The sequence below is a fragment of the Ambystoma mexicanum genome, chromosome 2q (genome assembly GCF_040938575.1).
Source record: "Ambystoma mexicanum isolate Mex_15411 chromosome 2q, UKY_AmexF1_1, whole genome shotgun sequence".
NCBI lineage: Eukaryota > Metazoa > Chordata > Amphibia > Caudata > Ambystomatidae > Ambystoma > Ambystoma mexicanum.
Window position 1 is genome coordinate 640,938,526 of NC_090924.1, and position 24,559 is coordinate 640,963,084.

Consider the following 24,559-nt stretch of genomic DNA (forward strand, 5'->3'; position numbering starts at 1 on the left):
CCTCACATATGATCTTTCCTCAGGCAACCACCCCCAGGGTCGGGTCAGGTGGTGGCATATGGGGCGGGGGAGGGGGGGGCTGGAGTTTCCTCAGAGAGGGAGCGAGTATCACACTATATCTTCCACATTTCTGAGAAATTGAGGCTCACTCTGTTTATGGAGCAGCAACTAATGGTGTACATGAGCGGAGTTCTCCTCTCAACTCGAGCAGGTTGGAATGCTAACTCCATGCGCCTGATATTGCTTGTTCTAGCAGCTCCTTGTTTTGATTATTCAGTGCTCTGGCTTTTGTGCACTAGAGGTTCTTGTTGGATCCCCTATCCCAGTACCTGTGCCAGGATTACCACTCCATCTTACTGGAGAATGTTAATTATGTTAACCTCATGTCTTTGCAGGCAATCATGGTTATTTTATAGATCTAATTATCTAATGAGCGAGCTCAGTACTTGGATTCCACCCGCCATTGGTGGATTCTGCGCAAGCCATGTCAGCTTCTGTTCCGTCTCCAACTAGGTCAGGGGCACACCCAGTGGCTCTCTCCTGCTGGATCCCTCTCCTGTGGCCCCTCTAGCATCTTCACCTATGATCCAATCATCAGACTCATCCATTGATTCTACTTGAGGTCAGACCAGCACGTAACTTGACCCTGTGATAGTACAGACAATTGAGATGACCTACCAAATTCAGCTAGCCCATTGCATGAAAGAATGCAGCTCAAAGAGCTGCCGGTTTTAAAAAGCGATGTGGTCCTAGCTCCACCACAGAGGCCAAAGATACCTGGAGCTTTGGTGAAGCTATGGATCACCTTACACCTGTATTTGGAGAATGTGGGGCAGCAAAACAATAGCTTCTACTTTGTACAGGCTCTGAGATTTGTTGGACTTGCAATTTGAATATGACCCCATGTACATAGAGAAATTAAGTGGGGTCAACACACGCACTTCCGGTAGATCAAAGAAACCTGAAGTGGGTCCAATGCTTATCTCAAGTGTCAGATGCTCGGGACAGAGAACTTAAAAGGTTTAACTGCATAAACTGCACAAGGTTTTCTCCTTTCCAAACTCTACCCCTGAGACAGAGAAGAGGAGGCGATTGAATGGTCTAAAGAAATCGTTTCTTGTTTGAGGCGTGAAGGCGGGAATGCTACAACCAGCTAAATTGTCACTTGGAAGGATGAAGACAATATTTTTGGTGCGTTGAGAGAGAAGTGGAGCTACTAATGTCCATCCCTGAAGGCGACACAGGCGAGGGGATAAAGGTTGAGTTTGGGCAGACTATGCCGCCTCTCGCCTTTATTACAATATAAGGTTCTAGATGTTTGGTTCCTTTATTAATATAATTTCTCCCTAGTTAAGAATTAGGTTTGTTTCAGTAGTTTCATTTCACAATTGCGGAACGCCAAAACCCTTTATACCCAGTTGTATCCGCTTTGGCAATTAAATCCTGAGATGTGACTTGTTTTTGGTTAGTGAGACGGGAGGAAGCAGCTTCCTGAACCCTCACACCCATTGCGTTCCCCAAGTGGTGAACTGATGTGATAAGTATAAATGGTTATACGTTGACGACAGTGTGTATCTTTAAAAATAAAAAGCAATGTTGTCCAAAGGCTGTGCCCTATTCAGGAAGGAGTGTGGCTCTTAGGAATGGCAGAAAACTCTCACTTTCTAATGGTGGTTCTTAACTTCCTTCATTCAGAAATTACTGTACATCACTCAAGTGATGTCTGCTTAACAGTGGGACTGATAATCTGAAGAGAATGGGAACGATTTTGCTAACAACATGGTGTAAGAATGCCACTGCAATGCCTTAGATGAAATGCTCATTATGGTGTTGAACTAACAGGAACATTGTGCTTTTTTAATTGGAATCTGAATGGTTTGTGATGTATTCCTTCTCAAAATTGACTCATGACTTTGTTAATTCGATTTCAGTTTCACAGCTCCCAGTACAACTGGGAAGCGAAGCATGAGTCCTATCCAAGAAGAATCTGCTTCTGATGAGCTGAATGAAGGAGAAATCCAAGATGGTGAGCCCAATCCAACAGGCACTTCTGGAGAAGCAGCTCCAGAGAAGAGGAAGCGAGCCAAAAAATACAAGAAAATGAAGAAGGATTCCACTCCCTCAGGTACTGAGTTAACCAGATACACGTTTTTAATGTATGGGTAACTAACTGATTAAGTAAAAAATTAATATAACATTTTGTAGCAACTGCCAAATGGGAGGTTGCGTAAGAATAGACTGTGCTCCTATAATCTATTAACATTTGTTTCTTAGCATATGGCCCTTTGGTGTGGAAAGCATATTAAATACGGAAAGCATTTGTCACCCGTCCGCTGTGTCACCGTTTCCCTTCGGAAGATTGGTTTTCCCAATAGTGCCCTCCCACAGATTCCTCACCTTCAATCTATTCCCGCAGCTTCTGCTGATCATGGAAATGTTTTCAGTAGCCTGGGACACGGGTCGTGAATGTCTTCCATGTATACAGAGTAAGCAAAACTCACGATGCCCAGGGCCTCTGCAGCGGCGCAGCTCAGCAGCGTGTTAGGGCTCACCGGCGTCACGTAGAACCTTGCAGTGATCTTTGATCCTGGGTGCTATACTTTGGCCACAAACGCCCCATCTCGGGGAATTGGCTCGGACCCTCCGAGCGTGAAGATGTGAGCCCTGGGGGTGACCAGCTTTGGTGGGGCGTCAATCGCATCATAGTGTCCTTGGGCCATCACGTTAACAGACGCCCCGTGTCCACCGGGACGGGGGACCTGTTCACCGCGACAATGCATCGTGGTTGCCGTCTGCTCTTTGATTTGAGGGCCTCCACCCTCGATACAAAGAAGATGTTCTCTTCTTTCTCGTCCGCCTGGGCACCTTCTTCGCCTTGGTCTACTTGGGCAACATTCGGTGGGCAAGATTGATGCAGGAAACCAGACTTTACCGGGCCGCTGGGCACCATTGCTGGCAGAGATGCTTTGCACGCCCTTGCATAGTGGTCAGCAAGGCCGCACCGCCCACAGGTTTTGCCTACCGTTGGACACTCGGCAGGGTGGGGCAGGTCGTAGCCACACTTGTGGCATGGATCTCGAGCTCTTCCACCACTGTCGCAGATGTTGCTGCTGGGGCCTCCTGGCACCTCTGCTGCCACGCCCCACCACACATACCTCCTCCGTTTTCACTGGGCGAGTTCCTGCTTCCATCCTGGATGCACGTGCCTCCGAGACTTCATGGCAGCGCCCCAGCTCCAGGGTGCATGCGAGGGTAGTCCCTGGTTCCCTCAGCACTTGTCGTGGTAACTTTCCCGACGAACCAGCCTGGATAAGGAGGGTCCTGATCATGTCATCCGGTTCACCCCATTCACAGGCCAAAGACAGGTGTTTGAGACGACCATAAAAAGTGTCCAGAGTCTCACCTTCCTTCTGGCGAGCCGACAACATTACAAACCTCTCATAGTCTGAGTTGGCTAATGGGATGAAATGGAGAGCTGTCTTGGCTGCATCATACGAGGCATCGGCAGTCTGGAGTGATTCAAATATTTCCTGCGCCGCAGGCCCTGCAGCATACAGTAGCGTCGCCAGCTTACCGTCATCATTAGTCTCCATGGTGGCCCTGAGGTACATGTCGAGGTGATCGACCCACCGTTTCCATCTGGGCCCCAGACTAGGAGGGCCTGAGACATCAAACTCCGGGATTGGCTGGAGCGCCACAGGGGCCCGCATTTGTGCCATGGCTTGAGGCACCGGTTGCAAAGCAGGTTGTGCCCCAGGTAGAGGCTGACCTTGAGGTAGCTGTTGGTCCACAGGTTGCCCACCGTCTTGATCAGAAGGTGCACTCATGGGTTAAAGCGCACAGGCACCCCCGCACGGGGCAGGGGCTGTAACTCACCCAGCCAGCACAGGCCTTGGAGGCCGTGGAGTACACCAGACCAACCACACACACAGGGCCAAATGTCCAGACCTGATGGTGATGATCTGTAGTAGGCCCTGCAGGCCCCAAAATCCACCAGTCCTGACTTGGATTCAGCAGCTGGTCATGGTGGTGATGATGATGATGATGAAGATGATGAGAATCCTCCAGCTGCAGAGCTGTGTGGATGATGCACAGTCCAGCGACAGTGTCCCAAAAATTGAGCCAGGGATCAGGCAGGCCTCAGCAGTCTTCCCCCAGCACCTTGCGTTCACTTAGTGTAATTCGCCCACAAATCCCAAAAAATTCAAAATTTGGGCATGTATAGGCAAATATAGCTGCCCCGTATAATTGTCCAAAGATTATGCCTGGATGTCAATCACATGCCCAACCGGAGTGCCGCGAAAATCCACTGCGTAACAGTCAAAATGGACACCTGCCGCGTGGTAATCACCCAGCACACGGCATGGAACAAACAAGCCTCCTCATCCGCGTAAAAAAATTGTTCAGTATTCACCGCTGGGCCTGTGTGACATCCCGGCCTCATCGCCACTGTTGGGGGTCTATCAGTGCCCCCAGCTCGCGATGCCTGTGAGCCCCCAAACAAGCTCTACAGACTCAGCCCGGAGACGTCTGCTGTGTTCGGTCTCCCTGGTCGCACTACCGCGGCCGGGAATGTCCCCTTTATTTATAGTGCATGCGGCGGAGTGCAACGTCAATCCGCCGCGTGCCCTTCCCTTAAAAGGGCAGCACCACAACACATACCTTCCTCGACACTGGATGTGACTTTGGTGCCTACACATACAGCATGCACTATAACCCTTACCATCCGTTCCTTTTCTCTTTGTGCTCAGCGCATTTTATGAAACAAGATTTTCTTCAGAGAAATTCTTTGTTTTTGTTAAAATGTGTACTCCTAAACGGTTGGGGTTTAAATTGTACGCAGACTGCGACACCAAGGTATCTCTGTCCAATACGCACTGTGTGCCTCTTTGGTGCATTAGCTCAGAACATAGTCATGGATGGCGGGTTGTGTCAACCGTTGACCCTGAAGGAGAGATTGTCCAAATTGATGGTGGCCACTCTGCCTCCAAATCCCTGAGCACCACCACGTCACGTCGCAAATCTCTGGAGAGTAAGGGCTCGGAAACTGCAGAGAAGTCGCCAGAAATGCCTAAAAGGCGAGCCAAAAAGCCCACTCCTCATCTTCAGAAAAGCAGCAGCATCACAGACATTCTTCCTCCTGAGTGCTCGAACGGCAGGGAAGATATGCTTTCCATCTAAATTCGCTTGAGCTGGACAGTGGCAGGAATTTCACTTAACAATGTTTGCTGTGTTCAATGAAGCAACTTCGGTAGGTTTGGCAATGAAACTGTTCAAGCAGTTGGATCCTACTGCGCATTCTAAAGCGGGCAAGAATTCCACAAAACCCAGTTCCTGCATGCCCAAAATCTTGGCTGTGGTAGTCTTTGAAGGGACCTTGAGTAGTGGTGATAACCGACCTCTGTTGGTACATCCTTAGACCAGTGTTTTTCAAACTGTGCGGCGCACCTGCCTGGGGGGCACGAATCCCACAGCTTGAAGAAAAATTACAAGCCGATCAGCGTTTATCGGCACTAGTGCGACAATGCAAAGGCAGCGCTTGCTACAAAACAGCCAATAAACACTGATCAGATGTTTATCGATTGTGTTGTGGGAGCGCTGCCTTTCAGTAAGGCGTTACATTCAAGAGGTAAACTCGTTGTGGACTCTTCCATGCTGTGTTTACGTCATGATTGAAAGGCAGAATGCAAACGCAAAGTCTGAATGCAAAGATAGTGCTTGCCAGAGCACAGCACCTTTGGCTGTGTTGTGGCGAGCACTGACTTTGCATCATGCCTTTCATGAAGGAGCTTTCATGAAGTAAACTCGGCGTGGAACTTTCCATGCTCTGTTAACTTCATGATTGAAAGGCAGAATGCAAAGATAGCACTTGTGACAACACAGGCCTTTTGGCGGTATTGTGATAAGCACTGACATTTGCAATGCTATTAAACAGCGGTATATGTTGTAAAAGTTACTTAAAACGTATAAAACCTACTGTTAAAACATAAAAAATGTATTTCTTAAAAATGTGGAACTGGATAATGAAATGTAAATATTTTCAATATGTCATGTGTTCAAAGATTTAAACTTATAAAAAGTGTAGTTGAAGTGTCAGAATTGCATGTAGTGACTTATTAAGAAGGTATCATTGCTTGTTAGTCTTATGCTCTGAAGCCTCGATAAACCTACAACTTTGCGAAAACATTTATGGTTTTATATTGAGTCCCGACTAGGCCCAACAGTGCGTTTTCTTTCATAGTTCATTGCTTTTTGTTGTTATTAGGCAGAATCCTGTGCAGTGCCCTTAAGGACCACTACACCTGATTAAGACCACAGGTGGCAATACAAGTTTTACCTTTGGTACAAGCCCGTACTACTAAGTTATAGTGGTAGCAGTAGCAGAGCAGCCAGGCTTATCTGAAGAGTATATGAGCAGTAGCAGAGATTACGCAAAGGGACCACAATTACTTTGACTCAAGCAAACACTGACTCAAGGTTTCAGGTAAAAAAATAGAAGTGCATTTATATTTAAACCATCAGTTATAAACACAACACCTCTATTAAACTGTAAACAAAACCACACGTTAAATATTATACAACTAACCAATTCACTTTGTATAGTAAGTCTCAAGGTAAGTACCCTGTGTTTGAATGAACCGGTGTTATGCACAAAACACGATACCGCGGATACGGTTGCGATCACTTTTGACAGTTCGGTCTACTAAATGAACACGTATCCGTGACATGAAATGCTGCTGGGGCAAAAACACACTTAGCACCTGAGATACCCAGAGGGAGTTGGAGGCAAAAATCACAGGCACTATTTAGGTTAGGCAGACAGGATCGAGAAACACTCAAACAGGATTTCAAAAGTCAAAGGGTCGGAGCCAGGTTTAGGTGACACCGGAGACCTGTGCCGAAGATCACACCGTTAGACCGTTTACGATTCAGTGTAGCCAAAGAGTACTTGGATATTGTCAAATGTTCGGAAGCAAAAGTTATGAGGAGGGAAGACAAGGACGAGCCTTGAAGATGAAGAAAGGGGATTCACCCAGTTTCCTCGAGTAGAACACAGTACCTTATTCCAATGATTAAGCTGGTGCCCTGGCAGTTGTTCCTATTGGTTTCCTGCAGACCCACGATTCCTGGAGCTTCGTTGTGAAGGAGGACGTCTGAAGGGGGTCTGCACCACACAGGGATGAAGCCGGCAGCAGCGACAACGAAAAGGTGTGCTCCTTAAAAAACAGGAGAGGCTCAGCAGGTGGCTATCCGGACCACTACAGCAGTGTGCAGCGATTTTGACCACGGCAGAGATCTCTGGCTGAAGATGATGAGCTGGTTATCCCCACCTGGCTCAAGGGAAGAAGACTCCGGACTGGATCTCGTCTTAGTCTTTGAAGGGAAGATAGCTCAGGACTGCAGCAGGGCTTCACCGGGACGGGGTAGTTGCAGCAGCCGTTGTTCTTTCCGCTTCTCTTCGGTTCCTTGTAGTTCCAGAGGCGACTCTGACTTCTAGCCCAAGAGACCTGCCTTTTATGCCCAAATCCCCCATTCACACAGCCTGGCTGTCAATCACGCAGCAAGGGGGTTGTCCCGCCGGGACAACCACCTCAGCCAATCGTGGCAAAGTGTGACTCGGGTTTCCAAGGTTACCCTGTGCAGGGGGTGACTACACCCCTTCCCCACATTCAGTCTACCTAGACACCAAGAGAAGGGCTTCTCTGCAGAAGCCCATCAAAATACCGTGAACAAAGAAGGCAAACCTAGTTTGCCGCGCAAAGTAAAACACAAGAAGGACTTTAACAAAAACAAATGGCGAATAAACCGAACCGGACCCAAAAGAAAGACGATTTGGTCAAGTGGGTTTATGTTCGAGGCTAATATAATAGCTAAGAACGGTACCATGTTTATCTAATATAATCGCAGTAGAAAAGTTAGGGTAGATACCACTGCCACCAGCCAAGTCTAATTGTTAAGAACAAAACAATGCTCAGGGAGGTACAGACAGCAAAGGGGTACAGATTAGCCCTTTCCAGTACTCCATGTAAGATGGGGTGTACTGGGTCTGTGTTAAGAATGACTATGTAAAGTAAATGGCAACTTTACCGTTCTCTGGGGGACAGTAGTCAGCCCCAGGGAGATGGAGTCAGAGGGAAGTCTAAAAGACAGCCCTGGGTTACTACACTGAAGGTGCTGTGTAACCCATACAAGAACAGGGGCACTTGGAGTGGTGTGTTCCAGTGCCCAAGATCACACAATGAGTAAAAACACATAGGCCAAAACACATGGAAGAGTGAAAAAAGGATGTACACTCTTACCAGGAGGAAAAATAAACTCCAGAAATCCAGCAAAGCTGCTGGGGGACTCACTAGGTGAGGGAAATTAGCCCTAGAAGGAGAATTCTCCCTAACAGTTGTGACCCACCATGGAGCTCTATAATAAGTAAGCTCTGAAAGCTCTATGAATTGTACCGGGTTGCTTAACATTAAGTGTCATCTGACAAAAAAGGCACGCTCTTTAAAGGGCCACTCTTCTGAATTGTACCTTCCCTTCCTGCATATTGTACTTTATCCATGGTACTACTTTAATGGATAAGATGGTAAACTGAAGCAGAAAAGGTGGAAGAGACAGAATAGGCTCCCATTCTAGGAGCCATTCCTCATCTACCCCTTGGAAGAATCGGCACCACCGCCATTGACGTGAGTCCAGCTCGTCGTCAGAAAGAGGTAAGCCCTCGGCGTGGCCGAACACTGAGGAAGAGTGGGAGAGTTTGAAGACCTCTATGTTAGGAATGTTTAAGACGCAAGCGGCTGTAGGTGTGGCTCCGGCCCCTGACCACCAAGCTTTGGCAGCTAAAGCGACACTTGGTGCGCCCGACCCCAACGCAGCCATCAAAGGAGTCGTCGAGTGTGGCTTCTGTCAGGATGAAGTCGCTAGAAGGCCGTAGGCCTGAGGCTCCTGACGGCCATTGGTTATCAGAGCATCCCCCGGTGCTCAAAGTTCCTTCGGCATCGAAACCTATCCTCAAGCTTTCGGCACAGACGGTTCGTTTGTGCCACTATCGATCGGGTTTCTTCTACTACATGCATTCCATTTTCGGAGTCGTGGAGCACAATGACCCTCAGGACACGGTCGCGTCTACTTAGACGACCAGGCAGATTTATTGGCTTTGGCTCTGGGTTTGCATGATGCCAGTGGTTTGGATACTTCTCCAGACCTTGAGTTACAGCAAAAACTGCCATATACCCATGCTAGTGTGAAGTTCATGGAGCTGATTCACAGGGTAGTTGACACCCTGGTGTTGAGGGCGGCCATTGGCCCTCTTCAGGGGTATGACCTTACTGACATTTTGGACAAGTCCAACATTTGAGCGCAATATGCCTTTCAACCCAGCCATTGCGGACCCCTTAGTCTCCTTATGGCAGCACCCTTGTACCATTCCCCCTGTGAATGCCAATTTCACAGGGAAGCATAGCCTGGCAAGAGGCGATCTTCCTTTCATCGCCACACACCCTTCCCCAGCAGGGTTGGTTATGCAGGCTGCCACTGTTTCCACCAGACCTGCGGCATCCACCTCTAACCTGCATACGGACAGAGAAGGGAAGAAATGTGATGCTTTGGCCAGGAATGTGTTCACTTCTGGTAACATGGCGCTCAAAGCCACTAACATGGCATGTGGTTTCACCAAATACTCGTAAATGGTTGGATAACCAAATACTCGTTTGGATATGCAAGGCGGCAGAACATGCTGCTGGATAAATCACTAAGGGTGCCATGCGGGACAGATTTTTACAGCTGGTGGAGGATGGGAAGGAGGTAGCCAAACAGTTTTTACAAACTGGCCTGGACGTAGCAGATTGTGTTGGCAGAGCAATGGGTTCAGCAGTTGTGATGAGATGCCAAGCATATCTTAATACTTCTGGCTTCTCCCCAAATGTCCAAAACAGTTTGCTGGACATGCCTTTTGAAGGTGACATGCTTTTCGGGGCAAACAGACAAATTCTTGGAGAAATTGGCTGGTAAATCCTTGGACATAGCGGCACAGCCAGCCAAACCTGCCTTCAGCTTCGCCTACAGGGGCAGAGGCTATAGACGTTACATGCCCTATGGCAGTAAGGCACAGCTCGCGCAAGCCAGGCTAAGGGCAGAGATGCTACTCGCGCCCTCGAAGGGGCAAAGGGTCCTGGAGTGGCCATCAAGTAGCAGCTGCAGGGTCACACGATGCTCTGTTGGGTGGACGGTTGGCAGGGCGTTGGCCCCAGTGGCAGGAAACCACTTCCGACGCCTGGGCCCTGCAGTTGATTCAGTGGGGTTATTGTCTGCCTTTCCTAAAGAGGCCTCCGGACAGACCTCCACCTCCCCAGTCCAACCGGGACAGGAGCTCCATGAAGAACTGAAAGCCCTGTTGTCGAAAGGTGCTGTGGAAGAGGTGCTTCCCGATTGGAGAGGGTCAGGTTGGTATTCCTGTTACTTTGTGGTGTCCAAGAAGGGAGCAGATCTCCGTCCCATACTGGACCTCAGGGCTTTGAACAAATTCCTGAGGTAGGCCAAATTCAGAATGGTGACGTTGAGAGAGATTGTCCACACTCTCGAACTCCAGGACTGGCTTGTGTCGATGGACCTACAGGATGCTTATGTGCCGATACACCAAAAGCACAGGAAGTTCATAAGGTTGCTCATTGGCACTCTCAGTTCAAAGTGCTTCCCTTTGGGTTGACTGCTGCGCCAAGGGTCTTCAAGCTCATGGCAGTAGTTGCGGCTCACCTCAGGAGATCCGTGATCCATGTATTTCTGTACCTGGACGACTGGCTGATTTGAGGGAAGTTGGCAGGGCAAGTCTTGTCTCATCTGGAAGACACCTACCTACTACTGCACATGTTCGGGTTCTTCCTCAACTTGAAGTCCCATCTGACGCCAGTCCATCAGCTCCAGTTCAAATCGGAGCAGTCCTAGACACCCGGGTAGGGAAGGCTCTCTCTCCCGAGGAGAGAGTAAGCAACATCGCCCAGATGGTGCAGTTGTTTCAGAACGACACCACTTTTCCTGCTGCTTCCTTCCTCTGCTTCTTGGGTCTCATGGCCTCCTGTATTTTTCTAGTGCCAGAGGCCAGGCTACGTATGAGATTCCTCCAGTGGCTCCTGAGGGACCAGTGGTCTCAGTATCTGAGAGCTCTCACGGATCGCCTTTCAGTGTCCAGCCAAGTAGTCAGTGAACTCTGCGTGTGGCACACATGGAGAAATCTGTTGGCCTGGGAACCCTTCTGGCCTCCTTAGCCCCAGGCCCAAGTGGTCACGGATGTGTCCCTGCACGGTTGGGGCGCCCACTGCGAGGAATTTCAGGTGAGCGGCCCTGGTCTACATAAGAAGCCAAGTGGCACATCAATAGGCTGCAGTTGCGGCCCATTAGGTTATCCCCGAGGGCCTTTGCCCTGTGTCTGAGGGAATCATGGTCTCATCCTGACAGACAACACAGTGGCCATGCACGACCTAAATAAGCAGGGTGGAGTGCACGCCCGCCCACTCTGCACATAGTCAATTCAGCTGTGGTTCTGGTTGAGCGAGAACCAAATCTCTCGGCAGTTCATCTGGCGGGGACAGAGAACACCTTCGTGGATGCTCTGAGCAGGCAGAGCACAGTCTCACACAAGTGGGAGGTGTGCCAGGAAGTCCTAGAGGAGGGCTTCACTCTCTGGGGTACCCCTGCATTGGATCTGCTCGCCACAGAATTCAACAGGAAGTGCAAACAGTTTTGCTCAAGGGAATTCCCAGCGAACTGTGCACTAGGAGACGCGTTTCTGGTGGATAGGACCTTTCCTCTCCACTAACGCCTTACCTCCGATTCCCATCACGCCTTGGGTTCTTAGGCGGTTGAATAGATTTCGAGCATCCATGATCCTGAACGCCTCGGATTGGGCGAGAAGAACATGGTACTCCGATCTCCTGTATCTGACCATCTGTACGCATCACTGGTTGCCTCGGCATCTGGATCTCCTAACTCAGTCGGACGGTCGGGTGCTCCACCCAACCCAGGATGCCCTCAACCTACATGCGTGGCTCTTGAGAGGATGAGGCACGACTGGGAGCTTTCAGGGGAGGTGCTTGAGATATTGCTGGCTGCACGCAGACCTACTAGATTTCTGTACACGTGCAGGTGGAGAAGATTTGAGGTGTCTTGCAGGGAACCCAAGACAAGACTGACCCGATCTCTTGCCCCACTGCCACAGTGATGGAGTTCCTTCCGTCACTGCCCTCTTCAGACCTTCAAGTTGCCACAGTGAAAGGGTATTTGGTGGCCCTGTCTGTGGTCAAAGAGATCCTAGACTAAGGTTCATTTTTCACCATTCCAGTCATAGCCCAGTTCCTGAAGGGCCTCCTCAAAAGATCCCAGATTGGGATCTTCATCTGGTTTTGACCTTCTTGATGGCAGCTCCGTTTGAGCCTATGCATTCATGTTCTTTGCGGCTGTTGTCCCTTAAAACTGCCTTTTTGTTCGTCATCACGTCTGCCAGGAGCGTTGGCGAACTACAAGCCTTGTGCTGCAAATACCCATTCCTGAAGTTCTTTCCTGAAAAAGTCTCTTTTAAAGCCCCAGATTCCTTCCTAAGGTGGTTTAGAATGTCGTCTGTCCCAGTCTATTGACTTACCTGTCTGTTACCCTCCTCTGCATCCCTCGAAGGAGGAACAACAAGTCCATCGTCTTGATCCCAAGAGAGCGTTAAGCTTCTATGTTGCTCGTACTTCTGAGTTTAGGAAATCGGACAAGTTGTTTGTGGCCCATTCCTTGTCTCGACAAGGCCTTGCCATCACTAAACAAACCCTGTCACGTTGGATCATCTTGTGCATATTCGAGTGTTACCAGTCAGCAGGCAAGGCGCTTCCAGCAGGCATTGGGGCTCCCTCGACCAGAGGGGTCTCTGCCTCTACAGCCCTCCAGTGAGGGGGTCCCTATTCAGGATATTTGTGGGCAGGTTCTTGATCATCCTTACATACCTTCACCAACCACTATGCCTCAGACGTTGCACAGGAGCTGATGCTGAGTTCCGTATGACGGTTCTGCAGAATCTACTGGTTTAAATCTTTCTGCCCTCCTCAGTTATCCTAACTGATTGGGCAGTCAATCATGATGAGGGATCTGCAAGAGAAAAGCAATCCATTGAAGGAAAAAGTTCTGTGGGTTGTCGCTTCTGTCCAAACACGAAGGCATCTGGTGATGGCTCTGGGATGACCGTATCTGTTTCTAAAAAAAAAAAAAAAAAAACAAACGTTTTCTCTTCACACATTGTTGTGTGATCACCCTGCTGGGGTGTACCCTTGATGTTTTAATGGCTGGTTAGCCTCCTCCTCTGGTTTCAAGCATGAGGGGACAAATCTGCAGGAACTGTCATGGGGTGTAGTGATGTGGTAAATATACAACGCCTGACGTTGCATCCGGAGCCGATGATCGAGAGCCAGACAAGATGGATTGACGATTGAGGGCCAAGTCGAGGTCCTGAACAGCAGGGCTGGGAGATGGATATCTATCATCATGAGTAATCTGTGGGAGAAGAATCCGTAGAAAGAACATTATGGTAAGGTAATTTCTCCTTTTGAGGCCAACAGACCAAATGGGTGCAGGGCTACGGAAATAAGAGACGGACCTGGTGGAAGAATTAAAGACCGAATGGGAGGGCTGAAGGGAAGCTAAATGCGTAGTGGGAATTGTGTAAGGAGGAGCAATAAGAGACTGAATTTGAGGGGGGATCAAAAGGAAAAGGCATTTTGGAAGGGTTAAGGTGACGGAACAAGAGAATGGCGGTCAAGCCCAGAGGGGAAGAAGGGAGACAGAGCAGGTGCAGTAACGAAATAAGAGCAAACAGCAGAGAGCTAAGGATGGGAGCGAGCGTATAAGAAATCAGTGTGAATTCAGATGGGATTAACGGAGTAGGAGGCAGTGACAAGGAATTTAAAAATGTTAGATGGATGCAAGGGAGTCTTCACTGAGAGCGTACACAGGTCACTTCCTCATAGTCCATAGTGGCTAAGGTTTAGCGAGAAGTTGCAGTTTGACTGGACTGTGTGCATTGCCTTTTGCCCAACTATACTCCAAACTAACTTGAAAGGCGGCACTGCTCTGCTTACGGTCCCAGCTGACATCAAAAGCAAGTGAATAGTTAAGAGAAAGTTTTGCAGTCTGCTGTTCGGTCTGTGATCTGGGAATGTGAATAAAACTGTGAGTAACAAGTACTGCCACTCAACTAAAGATGCTGAGAGTTCACATTTGAACTTGAATTGTGATGGTGATACCACTTCATAAACCTAAGTCTTCTTTAAAGATGCAGTGCATTTGTAATATATGTGCACAGTGCAGGGTGTTCACTTGAGCGTGACCGTGCTGACTTGCAGGCTGCAGAGTATAGGCCATAGGCAGGACGTGGCCTTTTTTTCTCTCAACGGACACTGTTAAGTCACTGAATTTTTAACACATGCACTGCAGGTAAACTTAGTTTCATACCGAAAACTCAAAGATGCCTCCCACGGGAAAAAGTAAATTTAACAACGTGAGGTATGACCTGCGTAAAGAGAATTAGGAGCGACTCACCTTGGTAGCAAAACCCCTACAGATAAACAAAAGGGCGGTAAAAATTACTACGTTTTTCCAAGTAGGAGCGGCTTTGTCGGAAGATAGAAACTTGCAGGCTCTACACAACCACACAACCACAAGGTGAACCCTGAAATGGTCACTACGCCAACGGCCTGAGTTGACGAGGCTTCTGACTTTGAGGGGGTCGACAACCATTCTTTTCTCGAGCTGTTATTCTTTACAGCAAAGCATTAACAGGTCGGGAGAAGTGGTGGTTGTAAGCACGTGCCAATCAATGACCCACCCACCCCCGGCCACCCGTAAGACTGTAAATGATCGGTTGTCGGCTTCACCTTATCTCATTATCCATTCAGAGTTTGTTCAATCCAATGAAGATGCCAATAAAAGTCTGGTTTCTAATGGGGAACTACTCTTTTATGGTAACACAATTTGCACCAAAGATGATGTTCAAGCTAAGTGGGAAGATCTATGATGCATTATCTATGCCAGCTGGTCCAATGTACACAAAGGTGACCACAGGGACGGAAATACCTGTGGTAAATAGACTAAATGTAAGCACACCAGCGGGCTTACAGTATAACATGTTTAATCGTGGAGTGTCGCACCAACTGCAGCTGGTGAGTGTGGAAAGCACTGGGATCCCCGATGTTAATTGGGTTACACCGGCAGAGCTAGAAATGCCTCTTTAGAGAAAGAGACTTAAGGCTGCTCGTCTTCAGGTTCTCCAGCAACATCAAGCCCCTGACAATCAGAATACTAATGGGAACTTGAAGCCATCAAAGCGAGCAAAGAAGGTGGCTTCTAAACAACCTTGGACTCCGACTAGTTGGCTAATCAATTAAGACATTTCTGACACAAATGCTGACCTTTCAAATGGGACGGGTGTGACCTTTGGGTAATGGTAAGACTGTTACTCAGGTGGTGGCTAATGGTAACCACACTTCGAATGGATTCTGTCCTCCAACGTATTACACATCTTTGACATGTCCAGAGCTGTGCACTTCGGAAACTTTTTCGGCAGAGGGCATCCTGCGTCGATGTCCCTCGAAGGACTCAGTCGAGGGCGACGTCACCGGATGTTATAAATAGGACACACGGCGCCCGTAGCCTCAGTTCCGTTTTTCCGAGAACATGTTACTTCGTAGAACTCTGCGCGCCTCGTGTGTAGATTATGATGTCTTTTTCTTTGACCCCTCCGACTCAGCGGTCTGGCTTCAAGACCTGCCAGGACTGCAAGTCGAAAAAAATGTCGCTCACCGACACCCACCTCCGCCCCCCTCTCCACCGCATTTTGTGGTGCCTGGGCGAGTCGCTTGACACCGACGACTGTTCGAAAATGCCAGTCGCTGACTGCCAAGGCCTTGCGGAAGGGGAAGCTCCAGGTAGGTAGGGGCTCTAAGCCTGTTACGTCCCGAAAATCCAAATCTAAGTCCAAGGGGATTTCTACCGACGACTCGAGGGGCGACTCTCCGCGTCAGAAGGATTCCCAGGGATCTCGGTCCCAGAGTGGTTCCCGCCACTAGTCTTCCTCGTCTCAGTACTCTAGGAAACGCTGTCACCGGTCACCTTCCCTGTCCTCCTTGGAGGATGGTGCCACGAGGAAGGTTACGTGCGCGACGAAGTCCTCGACTCCGGAGGAATGGGCGGCGTCTAAAGAATCTATGTTGGTGATTTTCCAATTGCAGGGCATGGGTCCGGTTACGCCTTCTCACGAAGCCGGCCAGGATGGGTCTCGTACCGTGGCTCGCACGACTTCGGGCTCGGGTCCACGACGCAACTCGCATCAGGATTCGAAGAGTCGCAAGAGACGTGTCTCTAGGTCTCGGTCCTCGTCCCCAGGGAGACCGCAGTTAACTACTGATGGCTAGATGCCGGCGTCGACTCGGTCGGCGCAGTGTCCATCCGACTCGGACGTCAACGCTTTACCATCATACCAGCCCACGGCTCCGTTGGCACCTGTGTCAACGTTGACGCCAAAGCCTTCGGTGATCATGACGTCGAGGTTATTGACGCTCTCGGCGTCGAAGCCTTCGACGCCTTGAGGGATTTCTTCTCAAAATTTACCTCTGGAGTACCTGATATCGTGGATCGTCCAAGAAAGGAAACTGCGAAGTCTGTGAGGCCAGTTTTGGACGCCAGGCCTTCTTCTGTCACCAGACCTGGGTTTCAACTCCCTCTGGCTGACATTTATGAAGAGGAGGAAAGGTCAGAGTTTGAGGACCCTGGTGAACTTGATGAAGCTCCACAGTTTTCTGGAGACAATCAGTTGGAGGAGTTGGGGCAGACCCTCCATGATGCCAGTGGGTTGGACACTTCCCCGGAAGTGGAATTTGGTAGACCTGAGCCTGGGGCTCATTCAGAGTCTTCATACAGGAGGCTCATGGCACGGGTCTTGGAGTATCTGGGCTGATCCAGTCCTCCTGAAGACTTTGTGCAGGATGATGTAATGGGCATCTTAGATCAAGGTCCATCCTCTGACCCGATTTTGCCATTTCATCTTACCTTACAGAAAAGGGTGGCAGCTGCTTGGCAGTCCCCGGAATCTCTTCCGGCTGTTAATAAGTCTTTGACCAAGAAATACCACCCTTCCGTTAGCGAACCCAGCTATTTATCTATTCACCCCTCTCCCGAGAGTTTGGTGGTTCGGGTGGCAACGGCCACCTCGAGGAAGGCGGTGTACCCTACCATCCCTCCGGATAGGGAGGACGACAAGCGCTTCGACGGTTGGGCCAGGAAGGTATTTTCTGCTGTGAGCATGGCCTTGAAATCGCCCAAATCCACATGTGCCTTCGCAAGGTTTTCACACACACTGTGGATTTGTGCTTCTTTAGCGGCTGAGTATATAGGGGGAAGAAAGGGATGGGTTCCTTGCTCTCGTGCAGGGTGGCAAGGATGCCATGTGTGAATCCCTTCAGTCAGGTTTGGATACGGCCGACAGTGTTAGCCGGTCCATGGCTGCGAGCACCGTTGTATGCAGATTTGCGTGGTTGCAGAAGTCGGGGTTTGCTGTGGATGTAAGGCCCGTCTTCTGAACATGCCCTTTGATGGCACACATTTGTTTAGCAGCAAGGCTGACGAGAGCCTTGAGAGGTTGCAGACCTCAAAAGCCTCGGGCGAAATCTTTAAGCGCTGCAGTGTGTAAACCTCTCCCTTTTTTGTCCTAGGGGACAGCAGTGGAGCGGAGGTTCTTTCTGTTACTACTCCTCCTTTCGTAGAACGAGAGGGGCCGCAAGTCAAAGGGGCCAGCTAAAAAGTACCCGTGTTGGTCGGGGAGTCGGGGAAATCATGGTGCCAAAGCCGCTCAGGCAGCTGCCTTTTTGCCTTCATGCACTGCCGCAGCCGCTTCCAAACAGTCATGAGTCTATATCCCATGGTTCGCCGGTTGGAGGCAGACTGTCTCAGCATTTCGGAGAATGGCGTGCCATTACTTCAGATGCGTGGGTTCTGGATACCATAGCCCATGGCTACTGCCTTCCCTTCCTTCAGCGGCCTCACGACAATCCGCCGGGGAAACTTTTTGAAGCTTCCGGATCCGCTCCTTGCGCAGGAAATCTTGAGCCTGCTGGAGAAAGGCGCTATAGAACTGGTGCATGTAGCGGAGAGGAACAAGTGATGGTATTCCACTCTTTTTTTGAGGCCAAAGAAAAATGGGGGATTGAGACCCATCATGGACTTGCGTTGGTTGAACAAACCTCTCAGGAAGGACAAGTTCAAGATGTTTACTCTTTCTCAAATCCTCCAGGCCCTTCAACTTCAGGATGGGTTGGTGTCTCTGGACCTCAAGGATGCTTACTTTCATGTGCCGATTCATCCCGCACACAGAAAATACCTGAGGTTTGTGGCTGGCGACTCGCACTTTGTTTCTGGTCCTGCCGTTCGGATTGATCTCCGCCCGAGGGTCTTCACCAAGCTAATGGTGGTGGTGGCAGCGTACCTCAGGCGAGGGGAATTCACGTCTACCCCTACCTGGACAATTGGTTGATCCAGGCACGCTCTCCCGAGCAAGCGATAGATCATCTCGGTCTCACCTGCGGCACCCTCCACAGACTGGGCTTCTCCCTGAATTTCAAGAAGTTGCATCTGACACCTTCCCAACAGCTCCAGTACATCGGGGCTGTGTTAGACACGTCCTTGGGAAAGTGTTCACCTCCCAGGGTAAGGGCTCATCACATTGTGCAGATGGTGGACAAGTTTCAACATGCCCAGTGTCTCCCGGCTTTCAAATACTTAAGGTTGCTCGGCCTCATGGCATCCTGCATTTGTCTGGTGCCAGAGGCCAGGTTGCGCATGAGATGCCTGCAATGGGTCCTCAAGATGCAGTGGTCGCAGTTCTCCGGCAAGATGATGGATCCCGTTCAGATTCCACTCTCGGTCTCCCAGGATCTTCTGTGGTGGGCCAACGAAGGGAACCTGATGAAGGGGGAGCTGTTTTGCCAACTATGGCCGGAGGTGACTGTAGTGACGGATGCGTCCCTCACAGGATGGGGCGCTCATGCCAACGACTTGACCGACAGCGGTCGTTGGTCTCCGTCAGAGTCCAGACTCCACATCAAGCTGAGGGCCATCAGGCTAGCCCTGAAGGCGTTTCTGCCCTCTGTATGGGGGGCAGGGGAAAGGGTCCTGATCATGACAACACAATGGCCATGCATTACCTCAACAAAAAAGGTGGGGTAGGGGTCACTGCCCTTGTGAGAGACACAATGCAGCTCTGGTTCGGGTCCATCCAGCAGGAAATTTCGATCTCGGCAGTTCATCTGGCCGGAGACTAAAATGCGGCGGCGGACGCTCTGAGCAGGCAGAGCTTGATCGCTCACGAGTGGAAGTTGGCTCAGGAAGTCCTTCAGGAGATCTTCGCCCTTTGGGGAACCCTGCAAGTGGATCTCTTCACCACCAGTGTCAACCGGACGTGCGAGAGATTCTGCTCAAGGGAATTTCCTCCAAGAGAGGAGCCTTAGGAGATGCGTTCGTGGTGGATTGGTCATTCCCACTGCTATACGAGTTTCACACACACTGTGTCCCCGTCATTCCTCAAGTGTTCCGGAGCTTATGGAGGTTCGGTTCCCACATGATCCTCATTGCTCCGGATTGGTCCAGGAGAGCGTGGTACACGAACCTTCTAGAAATGTCCATCTGCCCTCCCCGCTGTCTTCCCTTCCGAGAAGATCTGCTCTTCTCTCTCTCGCGCGCACACAGGGAGGGGGGGGCAGGGTGGGTGTCAGGTTCTCCATCCAGAGATCAAAACTTTCAACATTCACGCTTGATATCTGAAAGGTTAAGGATTGGGACCTCCCGGATGATGTGATGGAGGTGTTGCTTTCAACCAGGAGGCCTGCAACAAAATCCCTGTACCATTGCCGTTGGTGTAAGTTCTGCGACTGGTGCAGAGATCGCAATGTTGATTCTTTTCAGTGCTCCATTCCTATGGTTTTGTCCATCTTGCTTTCTTTGGCCCACAGGGGCCTTCAAGTGGGTACCAGTAAGGGTTACCTGGCGGCGCTGTCTATTTTTAAGCGCTCATCTGAAGAATTTTCTTACTTTAAGATTCCTTTGATTTCTCAGTTTCTTAAAGGACTGACAAATGTATTCCTGCCTTCTCCTTTCCAGGTGCCAGTTTGGGATTTGAATTTGGTTTTGAAATGTCTCATGGGTGCTCCGTTTGAACCTTTGCACTCTTGTCCTTTGAGATTACTGTCCTTCAAGACTGTTATTGGTTGTGATTACTTCCGCTCACAGAGTGAGTGAATTGCAGGCACTTTCATATAAGCTACTTTTTACTGTGTTTCACAAGGCCAGGGTTGTACTGGGAGTACGCACTACTTTACTACCTAAGGTAGTCTCTGAATATCATTTGAGTCAAAAGGTGGTTCTTCCATCTTTCTACCCTCCTCCTCATCCTGGTAAGCAAGAGGAGAGACTTCATCGGTTGGATCCTTGGAGAGCTCTGAGTTTTTATATTTCTAGGATGTCCAGGGTCAGAGTGGACAATCAACTCTTAGGATATACTGGACACCGATTGGGCAATGCTGTTACTAAACGGACCTTGTCCGGGTGGATTATCCTTACCATTACGGAGTGTTACCGATTGGCGGGTAAGGACCCTCCTGAAGGGTTGCGAGCTCATTCCACTTGGGGCGTGGCTACTTCCAACACCCTTCAGTGGGGTGTTCCTATTAGGAATATTGTTGATGCCGCTACATGGGCTTCAATCCATACATTTGTTAAACATTATTCCCTGGATACAATCCATGGTCAGGACATGGCCTTTGGGTAGGTCGTTCTTTATTCCGCAATCTGATTGGGTACTCTTAATTCTTTTCCCTCCTCCATTTCCTGGTTTCGCTTTGGGAGTCTATCAAAGATGTGGAATACGTTGGAGGACACAATCCATTCGAAGAACAAGTTACTTACCAAATGGTAATGTTCTTTCGACTGGATGTTCCTCCAACGTATTCCACATCGCCGACCCAGCCTGCCCCTCTGGAGAATTTCCTATGTGATTGCAGCTTCCGTTTCCGCAAGGCTAAGTGCAATCAAGCAGGCATGAGACTGGTGCCACACGTTCTGAGGGAAAAAACTTAAACTGACGCTACGGGTGCCGTGCGTCCTATTTATAACATCCGGTGACATCGCCCTCGAGGGAGGCCTTCGAGGGACATCAACCCAACGTCATCGACACAGGACACCCTCTGCCGAAAAAGTTTCCGAAGTGCACAGTTGTGGACATTACATGTCAAAGATGTGGAATATGTTGGAGGAACATCCAGTCGAAAGAACGTTACCAGTTGGTAAGTAACTTGTTCTTCTGATGGTTGTATCTGCTTAGATTCACATGCAATGCTTCTATTGGTAGTTGGAGTATTTCAAGATTTGTTTTTGAAATTCGAAGTGTGACATCAACTGGGAGGGTTTGTTATAATATCCCATCTGGGGCATCTACTGTACCCATGGTCCTTCATGTGTAGAGGTTCATCAACTGGTTTTGTTTCTGACATGAGGGAGCATGAAGTGTTTGCGCGAGTACAAGCAAGATAAAGAAGGACGATGTGAAAAAATGTGCACCTACAACTCCTTTAGGGGAGGAAGATTGGGCGCTTCTGAATCGAAACAGATACAAGCATCAGAAAGAACATTACCGAGAGGTAAGTAATTTATTCATCGGTGTCTGAATGAGTCCATGTTTAAAATTTATTTTTGTTGCCTTGTTTTGGGAAATTGAAAATATTGCTGGTCTTGTGCACACTACTGAAATTGTCCTTTTGGATAGCTTAAAATTGGGGACTAACATAGGTCATAGCAGTTCACCAGTAGACATTATTTATAATATTCAGCGCTCCAGTAACTTGATTTTTCAACTAACCCATATCTTCTTTTTTTTTAATCTTTTTTTTAATTTTCTTTTTTTAGAGAGTACCGTCAGTAGTTCAGCAGTACTTTTTGAAGTTCCAGACACGTGGTAGACTGGACCCAAATAAAAAAAAGTGAAGGCGATTTACAGAAAATGACAGACTGCGTCACTTTGGTAGCCTTACATGAAATCGGCATGGAATACCAGCTATTTATGAAATTAGTTAATTTATATGCAGTATAATGAGTGACTTTTCTTTGCCCCTGGCCACCTACATGTTCAACGTCCAAACAATGGAGCACTTCTAGAAAAACATGCTCATGTATACAGCACAAATGTCAGTGGGTGCAGGGGTGAAGTAGTGTCATCTATGGACTTTTTTTTTTTTTTTCCTAGGTGCTTGGGCCTTTTCACTGAAGGCCCTCCTGACAGTCCATGTTTAATTCCATAAATGTTTTAAAGGCAGCGTGTGCCCGATTTGTGTATGTGCTCGTTAAGAACTGTGTTTTGGCTTTCTGTGGTTTTCCCAAATCTAGTACGAACCCATTATTGCTTTGAGTTAGTGACAAATTACAGGTTCAGTTTTGCTCCTCTGTTGATTTAATCGCCAACATCTGGTTGTTTGAGGAGCTGCAGAAAATCTAGTTAGAACGCACTCTACAGTTTAGCTGCATCTTATCTTTCCACGAGGAACAAGATATATTTTTTTAAATGACTGTTTCACCTACATGGTTATTGATGGAGCAAGAACCGCCAATCGCAAATACTGGCATTTCCTTAGAGCTCAATGGAGACCGGATCTCAACAAGCTGAGCAATCTCACGCTGCTACATTATTTATGCTATTGTATATACTTGTATTGTTAAAGTGTGTACTTATTAGCACATCCTTTCTCCCTTATGTACTGGAGGACTTTTACGTTACTGTGGTTGACTGCAATGTGAAGTGTGTAAGAGACTATTCCCTGAAATCTGTTTCCCTGGGATCGCCCAAAAAAAAAGTGTCAGTACAAGATCAAAATAATTGCAGAAGTGGTACATCTCCTGAAAATGTTTGCTTAATGTAATAGAGAAACACATGTATGTTTCCTAAATATTCATTGTTTTACTTTCATGTAATGTATAGTAATGTACTGGTTTTATAAGGTGAATTGCACATTTATTCTAGTCCATTCTGTGAAATATTTGCTGTTTTTATGTTTTGACTTGAAAAATGAAACACTGGTTTGACCAACCAATCTCACATTGCTTATAAGACAGCAGCACTGGTTTATCTTTTTAGCTCTTTCCGGTGTATAACTAGTTGCATCCATTAGGTTTGTTTTTTCATGTTTCCATGCCCTATCCATGGATGCACATTAATTATTGGTACCCATAAATGTGGTTTTAGTCAACGTCCACCAGCTTTTTTTCCATACATTTTCACCCTGATTCTACTTTTCCAGTGTTTCTGGAATGGTAAATTGAGATTTTTTTTTTATGTTCTTGTTTTAAAACTTGTATTGAGACATTTTTGTAGTGTTGGGTTGACTTAAATGGGTGATGTTTTAAGATTGTAGGTGAGTGGATATGAGGTTCTCTATCACTATCTTTCACTGTTAATCTTGATCAGTTTGTTTTTCTATCATCCTTGCAAGACTATGGAACCAGCCTGTAACTTATCTGCTGCTTGCACCAGCCCCCAGCTTTGTAAGGTAGATCTACTTTGGTAGATTCCTTGTGGAAACCATTTGATATTTACCTTTTTGTATCATGGAAATAGAAGAAAATCAAATGCATTTCCATAGACTGAAAATTAAAGAAATTTTCTTAGACTATGTTGTGTGCCATTTTTATTCTCATTCTTTGACGAGATCTGCCCACTCCACCAACCAATCTGCCACTGTAAATAGTGCATAGTAAAACCAACATGTCTATATTGTTGCACTTCTGAAGATTCTATGCATCATGTTGCAAGGGCTCCTGTCCTTTCCCCACAGTTAACTCCCTGTCTTAAACTATATAGGTTAATGGTTAAATGTATTTAAGAACAATTTGATCCGACATGGTCATTATTTTGACTCCAACCAAAACTCCAATTATCAAATGTTTACCTAAACTTTAATCACATTGTCTGAACAAATCCTGACTCCCATTTCCCCTGCAAGCAGATGGCCTCCCCCACTCAGGCCTTCCAACACTTATTCACCTTCACTTGTATATCTGTCCATGTACCTCACTTTACTCCCCCTCGCTCAGTTGTGCAAACTTCCTTGGCCCTGTTTCTAATTAATGGCATCCTCCCACGGATTCCTCCTTTTAGATCTAGTAAGCGCAGCACCAGCTGTCTTTGACAACTTTCAGCCACCAATGGGGCAACGTTTGGCTCCATGTCGGTACCCATGCCTCTAGATCAGACATCATGGGCCGTATATAAGGAGCTGGTCGTGCCCTATGCTCTGTTCCTTTTATTTGCACACTCAGTGCGCTTCTTCCAGAATGCCATTCACTTTAATTAAACTGTTATGCCTAATCCCCTGGAGGTGGGCTTCAAAGCAGGTAGTGTTGGGGGCGAATCTCCTTGGCAGACTCACAAGGGTTGTGTTCGCTGCCTCAGGGAAGAACACAACATGGAGGACTGCAGCGCCCTCCAGTCCAGGCACTCCAATGCCCT

General features: G+C 48.3%; 1 protein-coding gene across 2 annotated transcripts in view; it reads left to right on the plus strand.

The window, feature by feature from the left end:
- PARN (poly(A)-specific ribonuclease) overlaps positions 1-23,723 on the plus strand; it is a 1,047,754-nt gene extending 1,024,031 nt beyond the window's left edge. For both annotated transcript variants that reach the window (XM_069647825.1, XM_069647826.1), the window contains 2 exons: positions 1,932-2,125; positions 21,967-23,723. In XM_069647825.1, coding sequence (XP_069503926.1) covers positions 1,932-2,125; positions 21,967-22,019 — 247 coding nt within the window. In that variant the 3' untranslated portion in view covers positions 22,020-23,723. The remainder of the gene's footprint in view (positions 1-1,931; positions 2,126-21,966) is intronic.
- The last annotated feature ends 836 nt before the right edge of the window (positions 23,724-24,559 follow it).